We start from the raw sequence: 11,687 nt of genomic DNA on the forward strand, positions 1-11,687 counted from the left end.
TGGCCTCTCCAAACGAGTTGTAAAACAGCTGCAGTACATCCAGAACGCTGCTGCTCGGGTCCTGACTAGAACCAGGAAGTACCATCACATTAGTCCTGTTCTCAGGTCTCTGCACTGGCTCCCTGTGGCTCAGAGAATAGACTTTAAAGCAGCTCTGCTTGTGTACAAGTCTCTCCATGGCCTAGCACCAAAGTACATCTTGGATATGTTAGTGCCATATGAACCATCTCGGACTCTGAGGACCTCAGGGACCGGCCTCCTGCTGGTGGCCAGAGTCAGGACAAAACATGGGGAATCTGCGTTTCAGTTTTATGCAGCTAAAATCTGGAACAGTCTTCTTGAAGATGTGAGACAGGCTTCTACTCTGACAATGTTCAAATCTAAGCTAAAAACAGTTTTGTTTAGCTGCGCATATGACTGAAAGGATTTTTTCTTTGCACTCTTCTCTTTTGTTTGTGATTTTATTAGTTTAGACAATCAGTTGGATTGATAATTTTTTATTTAGTTGATGTTATTGTATTTCTGTTTCTGTAATTTCTTTGTGATTTGAATGCATTTTTCCTGCTGTGTGAAGCACTTTGAATTGCCTTGTGTATGAAATGTGCTCTACAAATAAACTTGCCTTGCCTTGCCTTGCCTCAACTGCATCCATATGTGCTTTGGTTACACCTCCTGCCTTCAGCTCAGCGGCCACCGCAGCAGACACCGCAGCAATTATCTCGGCTTTAAAAGATTGCATATAAGGCTACCCCAAATAAATTGTCTGTTTGCTGTAACCCGACCCACCATTTTTCAAGTGGGTAGGTATTTAGGTATTTTTATTTTTATTTTTTTTAACTTTAAAGCATAAAATATTCCAAATTTGTATATAGAATTTAATGATAATTTGCCTATAAAGTTAAGTTAATATTATCATTTATCAAAAGAGATGCTACCGTAAATGTACAAAACAAAAAAATGAATAAGTCCACCCAATAAACTATTTTTGTACAGGACAAATTATTTAATTTTTTGGCCATTTTCATGTCGTGGAATCGTCGACATCTTGGTCATCATATATGACAAATTCTGCATATTTCAGCCCCCTGTCAAATCCCGCTTTTTCGATTCTGCCAGTGACACGCAGTGACCGCCAGGGGTCAGGCTTCAACAGACAATGACTTGAACGTTCTCCGCTCGTGTTAAGTTTCTATTTCATTTCTTTTTCGGCTTTGTAATATTTTTAGCAAGTTCCATTGATACAAAATTATTCAACACGGCGCCTTTTTGAAAAAATGGTCGGTGAGTCGGCGAATTATAAGAAAAATAAAAGAATTTGGCATAATTTTGACAAAATGCTGAAATTTGTTTTTCAGTCTGCAAAAATTTTGACGGCTCGTTCGGGTTACGGCAAACAGACATATTATTTTGCTCTGCCTAGTGCCACATTTCGTCTTATTTTGGACATCATCAGCAATAACTAATGATCAGTTGTATTCTCTCCCCCTTCCGATGCAGAGAAGCCATGAGAGTCTCCATCTAGGCCGGCGGTAGACCGTTTCTCCGCCGGGGAAGAACTGCGGTTCTCTGCCTCAGGCATACTAGCCATGTTAGCCTCGTTAGCTTTGTTAGCACAATTTGTACACAGAGTGATTCAAAGTTACAACGAAAATACACAAAGATACAAACTTACAATTAAAAAAAAAAAACGTTTAAAAGAGAAGAGAGCAGATCATATGCACAGCTAGAACTGTGTTTTGCTTGGATTTAAACATGGTCAGAGTAGAGGCCTGTCTCACATCTTCATGAGGACTATTCCAGATTACAAGATTTCGACCTTGATTTGTAGGTTTTAGAGTGAGAAAATGGAGGTGAATGCAAACACTTCTCTTTGTTTTTGTGAGCTGAAGACGATGATTTCAACCTTGTCTGAGTTCTGCAGAGAAAGGTGTTTTGCATCCACGCATTGATCTGTTGGAGGCAGTGAAAGGTTGAATACTGGTCCCTATTCACCTGCCATCAGTGAAACATAGTTCTGATATCATCTGTGTCGTTGTGGTAGGACACATTGTAACTGCACAGCCTGTAAAGGTTGAACAGAAGAGGTCCAAGGATTGGCTCATGGGTCCCCACAGGTCAAAGCCATATGGTCCGACATAGAGTGACCAATCTCACAACGACTAACTGTATAACATTTGCATGTAAAATTGAACTAAATATGACTGATTTAATGTTGTTTTGTGATTGCAAAAAAAAACATTTTAGTATTTAAAAATCTGCTTTAATACAATCCATATGTACCATACTAAATTGTGCTGTATAATTCTTGAATGTATCAATTTCAAGTATGTATTGTAGCACTGAAAAACTAACAAACAAACAAACAAACAAACAAACAAACATACTGTATTGTTTGTTTTACACAACTAATCAAATGCAGGCAATGTAATTAATAATGTATGGACACCATAATCATTTGCATACAACTGTAAAATATTCAATTCTTTATTAACTATGTTTAGAATGTAAGCAATTAATAAATGGACAAATTATACACAGGACACAAAAAACTTTTCTGGGATAAATAAGCCCTCCATTGTATACAATTATAGACCCTTTAAAAGACTATGTCATCAGAACATAGGAAAATAGGAGGTGTAATGAGAAAAAGTGAATTAACCATAACACTCTTAATCAACTGACATCAAATCTACATATAAATGGGTTTAAGTCTTGACACAAAAACTAAGAAACAGTTTTGATTTTCCAGGGTAGACAGACTTTTTTTTTTCAAGACTCTAATTTGTAATTGATTTTTGCAAAACGTAGAATCTGCTTTTATTTAATCTAAATGTTTAATTTATATATTTTTCTCTTATTTTCCAGCCTTTTTTGCAAATCCTAAACATGTAAGTACAGTAATAAGGAATAATAATAAAGACCAAAGCAATTCCATTGGCTGACACAGATTTGTTAATTAATTATTTGCTTAAATTGGCTGTTGACCTCAGGATCAGCCTGAGATGGGGCCACTGCTTTTTTCAGTTGCTCCTGCCCGTTCCCTCAAACTCACAAACATGTTGTGAATTGTATGTGTATGTTTTAAAATGGATCTATTTAACTCTGCTTTGGACAAAAATATCACATTTGTGCGTCCACCTTTTTTCATTATACGCGGTTTTATCGGCATTCCAAATGTGAAATATTATTATGTATTTCTATTTTTTGTATTTCTCTTCTCTGTCATTGGAAATGCATTTGTGATGCTTCTTATACTTGTGGATCATAACCTACAGACTCCTAAATACATTGCAGTTTTTAGCCTTTCTTTTTCTGATTTGCTTCAAAGTTGTGCATTAGTCCCAAAACTTCTAGATATATTTTTGTTCGGCCACGATCGTATCTCTTACAACGACTGCATGGTGTTTATGTTTTTCTGTTATGTAGGCCTTTCCATGGAGGCTTTAAACTTAGTGGCTCTTTCCTACGACAGACTCATAGCTATAATGTCACCTCTGCACTATCACCTCAGAGTTACTCACAAGTCTATGTCCAGATTAATTGCTTTTTTCTGGATTTTTGTTATACTAGTAGTGCTAATGGCAATAGGCCTCCTGACGAGACTTTCATTTTGTGGTTCTGTGGTTATAAAGAGCTATTTTTGTGATCACGGCCAGCTGTACAGACTTGGTTGCAATGATACATCACCAAATTTTGTTATTGGCATTTTGCTAACTGTACTTATCTTGTGGTTTCCTCTTGCATTCATTTTAGCAAGTTATATCAGAATAGGCATTGCACTGGCCAATATATCGACAATGCAAGAAAGAGTAAAAGCATTTAAAACTTGCTCTGCACATCTTTCACTCGTGGCAATGTATTTTGTACCTATCTTGACAATCTATACAATAGGTCCAGCTATAGATCCAAATATTAGGATTATAAACTTTTCGCTAACATCCGTGTTGCCTCCTCTGTTGAATCCTGTCATATATGTACTGCAGACGCACGAAATCAAAGACTCTGTGAAGAAACTTATCAAAGTAAAAAGACAAAATGTGATTACAGTGAAGATAGTCAAGTGAAGAAACCACTATGTGAAAAATACAAGGTCTATTAGAAGTGTATTGTGTATTAAAGTATTTTTTTAATAATCTATGTATGTTGTTGATATCTAATTTTCCCCCAACTTAACCTATACTATAACCCGCATTTTTAGAGAGATATGTTTGAATAACTGGTTCTCTTGTATAAATCACTACTTGTTTAATGAGGGCATGTTCAGGCAGTGGGAATGACCAGGCAAGGCCCAGTTTATTTGTAGAGCACAATTTGTATACAAAGTAATTCAAAGTTAAAATAAATATAAACAAAGATACAAGCTTTCAATTAAAAATAACTTTAAAAGAGAAGAGAGCAGATCATATGCACAGCTAGAACTGTGTTTAGCATGGATTTAAACATGGTCAGAGTAGAAGCCTGTCTCCCATCTTCAGGAGGACTATTCCAGATTTCAGCTGCATAAAGTGGAAGTACTTACTGAGCACAGGACTAATGTGATCATACTTCCTGGTTCTAGTCAGGACCCGAGCAGCAGCGTTCTGGATGTACTGCTGCTGTTTTACAGCCCGTTTGGAGAGGCCAGTGAGCAGGTCGTTACAGTAGTCTAATCTACTGGAGACAAACGCATGGATAAGTCTCTCCAAGTCTTGTTTGGACACTATAGTTTTGATTTTGGAAATGTTTTTTAGATAGTAAAAGCTGCTGATATTATTGATTTGAAGTTGCTGGCAACGTTCAAGTCTGAGTCAATTTAAATGTTTTTATTTTAAGATGTAAGAACACATAAAAACAAACGCGGTGAAAGAGAACCACGGCCATGGAGAGCAGATACAAATTAAAAACAGTGCTAATCCAAACAATAATTAAAACAATATAATCATGGCCTAGAAAACACTAAAAGAAAAATGTCCCATTTAGTCCAAAGTTTAATAATTTATATATTTTCAGTTTAAGTCTGAATGTGATTTTATTCATATTAGGAATGTCCATTATAATGTTAGTCCAGTCCATGATTGTCGGTACATTTTATGTCATCCATTTTTCCGTCAGGGCCTCTTTTCTGCCGCCAGGAGGATGCTCCAGAGATAAATGAAGATCATTTTGCAGATGAGACCGGGGACAGGGATGAGTCTGTCACCTGAGTGAGGTGGACCGGCTGGTGTCCTGGTGCAGCAGTAACAACCTGGAGCTCAACTGCCAGAAAACAGTGGAGATGGTCGTGGACCCCGGCCCCCCCCTCACCCCTCATCCCTCCGCTTTCTCGGTATCACCATCACCCGGGACCTCAAGTGGGCGCTCACTATCAACTTCCTCAGAAGTTGAGGAAAGCAAAGCTGCCAGCTGAGATGATGGTGCAGTTCTACACGGCCATCATCGAGTCCATCCTCACCTCCTCCATCACCGTGTGGTACGCTGGAGCCACAGCCAGGGACAAACAGAGACTACAACGCATTGTGCGCTCTGTTGAGAAGGTGATCGGCCGCGAACTTCCATCTCTGCAGGACCTGTATGTCTCCAGGGCTCTGGGACGAGCAGGTCAGATCACAGCCGACCCTTTTCACCCTGGACACGGACTATTTGAGCCACTCCCCTCAGGCAGGAGGCTACGGTCCATCCGGACCAGAACCTCCTGTCATAAGAACAGTTTCTTTCCCTCTGCCGTTGTACTCATGAACACTTCCTAAGTACTTTGCACTCACTGCACTGTTCACTTTTTATTGCACTACATATTTTATTTTATGTACATATCATGTCTATTTTACTCTACTCTACTCTACTTACCTATTTTTTAATACCCAGTAGTTATTTATTGTCCATTGTTTTTGTATTCGGGGTGCACGGTGGCAAAGGCGGTTAGCGCTCTTGCCTCCCAAGAAGGAGATTGTGGGTTCGATTCCCGGACCAGACCAACGTCACATGAACGTCTGGGTGGAGTCTGCATGTTCTCCCTGTGTTACCGTGGGTTCTCTCCGGGTTCTCCGGCTTCCTCCCACCGTCCAAAGACATGCATGTGTTAGGCAAAATTAGTGACACTAAATTGGCCCTAGTGAATAAATGTGAGCGTGAACTGTCTGTAATGTCTGTGTCTCTGTGTTGGCCCTGTGACAAGTTGGCCACTGTCCAGGGTGTACCCTGCCTAAGGCCCGAAGTCACTGGGATAGGCTCCAGTCACCCGCGACCCCGAAAGGGAACAAGCGGTAGAAAATGGATGGATGGATGGATGGATGTTTTTGTATTCATTGTTCAGTGTTTGATCTTTGTGTTGCACCGTACCGCCAGGACAAGTTCCTACGTCCGTAAATCCTGTTCATTGACAAACGGCAAAAAAAATTATTCTGATTCTGGTTATCTTAAGTCTGGGAGCAGGAACACGCCCCTTCCTGTGGCTACACTATATAAAGATCCAGATCACATACACCTGTGTTCATGATGTCGTGTCCCTGCCACCCTCTTTTTAATAGTTCTAATCATTCTAATTGATCTCCTAGATGGGGGTATCGAGGCCCGGGAGCCTACTGCCCTCATCGCCAGAAGCCCCAAACGGGATCCATTTCTGTACATTTGTGTTGTTCATGTTTCTCGCATGCCAGTAAACACTTTGCATCGTAGCTGGGGTTGTGGTCCTTGATAGCAAACTGCCGATTGTATCTATGGCAGGAGTCCTGAGGCCCAAATACAGTGTTTTCAAATCCAGCGGAATAGAAATTTCATATATTGTCCGTAAGGCTTTATTGATCTCCATCCAAAAACCTCTGAGCAACAGGACAATCCCATCCATGACACATGATAGTGATTTGCCTCCTGGCTGCCACATCCTCTCCAACAGTCTACAGTTCCCTGTGATATATGGACACTTTGACATGGGGTTATAAAGAAATGAGACACATTCTTCCAACAGAATTCTCCCCAGATATGTGATCCTCCAATGAGATGCACACATACTTTCCCACTCTTTATCAGCACAAAGTGACCCTCTCTTTCCCATTCACCCTTAATGTAATCAGTAGAGTGACTGCCCAGATTGTTAATACATTTGGATAATTTAAATATTAATCCCATTGAAAGTTCAGATGTATATGCTTTAATAAATATTTCAGCTCCTTCCATGTTGTAAGAACAGATTTCACCCACCGGGCCCTCCTCCACTGGTATCCCGCTGCTACCGGTCTGGTCGCATTATTCAGCTGTTCTCACAGGCGCAGCTCTTGCTTACGGTTGGCTATCTCCTTTCTTTTTTTCGTCTTCTCCCGCTATGTCTCACTAACTGCAGTCTGGTAGCTCACTCTCCGGCCTCCGTCCATGCTCCATGCCAGGCTCCCGTCAGCAGACCGGCGTCCTCGGATAACTTCTGCTTCCAGTCGTTTCTCCTCGAGCACCGTGTTGCCAGCTTACAGTTGTTTCTCCTTGGGCACCGTGTTGCCAGGTTCCACCCCATGTTCCACTTCCCTTCAAGCTCAGGCTTCCAGGTCTGCCCACCAAGCACCATTTTGCCAGGTTCAGCTTCAGCCTCCTCAAGGCAAGGCAAGTTTATTTGTAGAGCACATTTCATACACAAGGCAATTCAAAGTGCTTCACAGCAGGAAAAATGCATTCAAATCACAAAGAAATTACAGAAATACAATAAAATTAACTAAATTAAAAATTATCAATCCAACTGATTTTCTAAACTAATAAAATCACAAACAAAAGAGAAGAGTGCAAAGAAAAAATCCTTTTAGTCATATGCGCAGCTAAACAAAACAGTTTTTAGCTTAGATTTGAACATTGTCAGAGTAGAAGCCTGTCTCACATCTTCAGGAAGACTGTTCCAGATTTTAGCTGCATAAAACTGAAACGCAGATTCCCCATGTTTTGTCCTGACTCTGGGCACCAGCAGGAGGCCGGTCCCTGAGGTCCTCAGAGTCCGAGATGGTTCATATGGCACTAACATATCCAAGATGTACTTTGGTGCTAGGCCATGGAGAGACTTGTACACAAGCAGAGCTGCTTTAAAGTCTATTCTCTGAGCCACAGGGAGCCAGTGCAGAGACCTGAGAACAGGACTAATGTGATCATACTTCCTGGTTCTAGTCAGGACCCGAGCAGCAGCGTTCTGGATGTACTGCAGCTGTTTTACAGCTCGTTTGGAGAGACCAGTGAGCAGGCCGTTACAGTAGTCTAATCTACTGGAGACAAACGCGTGGATAAGTCTCTCTAAATCTGGTTTTGACACTATATTTTTGATTTTGGCAATGTTTTTTAGATGGTAAAAAGCTGCTGATGTTATTGATTTGACGTGGCTATTAAAGTTCAAGTCTGAGTCCATTATTACCCCCAGATTTCTAATTTGGTTTGTAGGTTTTAGAGCGAGACTCTGGAGGTGACCGCTAACACTTTCTCTTTGTTTCTGTGGGCCAAAAACGATTATTTCAGTCTTGTCTGAGTTCAGCTGGAGAAAGTTGTTTTGCATCCACAAACTGATCTGTTGGATGCAGTGACAGAGTGAATCTACTGGTCCATATTCACCTGCCGATAGTGAAACATAGATCTGAGTGTCGTCTGCATAATTGTGATAGGACACATTTTCACTGCGTATCAACTGACCCAACGGCAGCATGTAGAGGTTGAACAGAAGGGGACCCAGGACTGACCCTTGGGGCACTCCACAGGTCAGGGTCATGTGGTCTGAGACACAGCTACCAATTTCAACAAAGTACTTCCTGTCTTCCAGATAGGACCTTAACCAGTTTAGGGCAGTGCCAGTGATGCCCACCCAGTCCTCTAGTCTCTGTAAGAGGATCCCATGATCGACAGTGTCAAAAGCAGCACTCAGATCTAACAGAATTAAGACTGAGGCTTTGCCCGTGTCAGTGTTCAGGCGGATGTCATTTGTCACCTTGACAAGAGCAGTCTCAGTGCTGTGATGAGGTCTAAAACCTGACTGAAAAACATCAAATGAGTTGTTTATTAAGAGGAAATCTGTGAGCTGTTGGTAAACAACCTTTTCAAGGACTTTGCCCCAAAATGGCAGATTAGAGATGGGCCGGTAATGACTCAGTACTGCGGCATCAAGACTGCTCTTCTTTAGGAGAGGCTTTATGACCGCAGTTTTCAAAGACATTGGGAATGTTCCAGATTGAAGCGACATGTTAACTATGTGAGTGAGTGGTGCTAACAAACTGTTCAGCACAGACTTTAGAAATTTGGTGGGTAACACATCAAGGCAGCATGTAGATGAACTCAGACTGGTGATGATCTCATGGACAGTTTTGTCAGTTACTGGTGCAAAGTGAGTCAGCTCTAAGTGTCTTGGTGGTTTTAGGGTAATTTTTTGCATTGTGGCATTTATAGCATTTTTAATGCCCTGAACTTTGTCATTAAAGAATAATGCAAACTCATTACACTTGGATGTGGAAATGAGTTCTAACGGCAGCTGAGCTGGAGGGTTTGTTAATCTGTTTCCTGTGGCAAACAGGACACGCGAGTTGTTACTGCAGCTTCCAATTATTTCAGAAAAATATCTTTCCCTAGTTCTACATAAGATTAGGTTGTACATATTCAGCTTTTCTTTGTAAATCTCTTTTTGAACCTGGAGCTTTGACTTGCGCCATTTCCGTTCGGCCCTGCGGCACTCCCTTTTCTGTGCCCTGACCGAATCATCATTTCTCCACGGCGCCTTCTGCTTATTTTTAACCTATTTTAGCCTTTATAGGGGCGATGGTGTCCAGAACATTCAAAACACTAGATGTTACAGAGTTCAACAAATCATTTACATTAGAACATGAGACATTTTCGAAGTTTATCATTTCCATAAACAGTGCACCTGTGCCATCACTTATGTGTCTCCTCTGAACAACTGCAGGACCAACCGGAGGTTTGGGAGAAACAAACAGGTCAAAGAAGACACAGAAATGATCAGACAGAGCAACATCGATCACATTAACATTTGAAATATTTACCCCCTTTGTAATTATGAGATCTAGAGTGTGTCCTTTGCTGTGGGTGAGGCCTCTCACATGCTGAGTAAGACTGAAGGTTTCAAGGACAGCATCAAGCTCTTTAGCGTTTCTGTCACAAATATTATCAACATGCACATTGAAATCACCTGTAATGACCAAACCATCAAAGTCTGTGCATACGACTGAAAGCATCTCAGTAAAATCATCAATAAAACTTTGGCAGTGCTGGGGAGGCTTGTATAAAATAATGAAGAGAATGGATGGAGACCGTTTTAGCTCCATTTTAAAGGATACATACTCAAATGATGAAAACACCCCAAAAGACAACCTGCGGGTAATTATTTCATCTCTAAAGACAGCACAGACTCCACCCCCTTTTTTGTTTTCTCATGTTTCAGATTCAAACTTAAAGTTGGGTGGAGCAGATTCTATCAGAACTACATTTCCTGTGTTTTTGTCAAGCCATGTTTCAGTTAAAAACATCAAATCAAGATTATAAGAAGAAATACAATTATTAATTAAGAGAGATTTGTTACATCAGGATCTGACATTTAGCACAGCAAGTTTCAGACTAGTTTCAGTGAGACTGGGCTTTATCTTTTCACAGGGAATATAAATCACATTTCTCAGATTGGGCCTGACTCGCATTTTGTTTTTCCATCTGTGTGATGATGTGACTACAGAAATAGCACTAGGGGGGGCTCTTTTCACATAGGGCCCCGGGTTGGTTTGATTTTTAATGTGACAATAAGTCCCGGCAACGCTGAGACCCAGTGCATCCTAGCTATGGGAGATACCAGGTGAAAGGCGAGGTTGGATGGGTGGTGGGGCTTTTGTAGCCAAGGAGAGTTTGGGACCAGGTGAGAGGCGAGGGGGTATGGGTGGTGGGGCTTTTGTTGGTGTAGTCGGCTTGTGCAGGGAAGAGTTGATAAGTATTGACATAGCACTTGCTATATTGGGCGTGAGTGGAGCCATCTTAATGCCTGATTTGATCAGACTTTCAAAATGGCTGGGAAGGCCCATGGGTGAGAGTGGAGATGAGAAGGAGAATGATGAATCTTTAGTGGGAGTAGATGTTGCAGGGGGAACCCAGGGCTGGTGTGAAGACAGGGGCGATGACAGGGATGTTGTTGGGCTTGTCACAGTTGGGTCCAAGGCCTTTGAAGATTGTTCCTTTGCTGGAGGCGGTGGAGGTGAATGTGGAGCAGCTGGAGCTGAATCCTTGGCTGGTGGTGGTGGAGCAGCTGCTGATGAATCCTTTGGTGGAGGCTGAGGTTGTGGTGCTTTTGATGTTGAAACATTGGCTCGGTCTCTGGCTGATGGAGCAGGAATTCTTCTCTCATTCCTCTCTTGTCTAACTATCTGCTCAGGACCCTGTCCAGGCCCAGTCCAATGCCTCAGAGCGTGGAGCAGGTTCTCTGTCAGCACCCTCACTCCACCTCTGCATAGGTGGGGGCCATTTCTCTTAAACAGGTCCTCTCGTTTCCAGAATAGATAGAAGTTCTCAATGTAGTGTAGTCCTCTCGGGGAACACTCTTTGGACAGCCATGTGTTCAGCTGAAGAAGCCGGCTAAACTTGTTTATCCTCCTGTCGATGTTTGGAAGAGGTCCACTTATGAATGTTTTGATTTCCATTTTATCAAGCACGTCGAATAACTTCAAGAAGTCTTTTTTCAAAACTTCAGTCTGTTCCCGCCGCATGTCCAC

General features: G+C 41.6%; 1 protein-coding gene across 1 annotated transcript; it reads left to right on the forward strand.

Annotated features, from left to right (window-relative positions):
* The first annotated feature begins 3,086 nt into the window (after positions 1 to 3,086).
* On the forward strand, positions 3,087 to 5,732 carry LOC140360284 (olfactory receptor 6C4-like). Its single transcript, XM_072445494.1, has 2 exons — positions 3,087 to 4,037; positions 5,511 to 5,732. Exons 1-2 carry the CDS (start codon positions 3,087 to 3,089, stop codon positions 5,724 to 5,726), a joined length of 1,167 nt encoding a protein of 388 aa, XP_072301595.1. The 3' UTR covers positions 5,727 to 5,732.
* Positions 5,733 to 11,687: the final 5,955 nt, after the last annotated feature.

This window comes from Eucyclogobius newberryi, unplaced genomic scaffold (assembly GCF_026437365.1).
Source record: "Eucyclogobius newberryi isolate DKJ021-1_F unplaced genomic scaffold, fEucNew1.0.hap1 SCAF_15, whole genome shotgun sequence".
Taxonomy (NCBI): Eukaryota; Metazoa; Chordata; class Actinopteri; order Gobiiformes; family Gobiidae; genus Eucyclogobius; species Eucyclogobius newberryi.

Bases quoted from the DNA above. Each gene is read 5' to 3' on its own strand.
- LOC140360284 (XM_072445494.1), top strand. From the start codon at position 3,087: ATGGATCTATTTAACTCTGCTTTGGACAAAAATATCACATTTGTGCGT. The intron at 4,038-5,510 runs GTGATTACAGTG...CGCTCTGTTGAG, and splicing joins TCAAAGTAAAAAGACAAAAT to AAGGTGATCGGCCGCGAACT.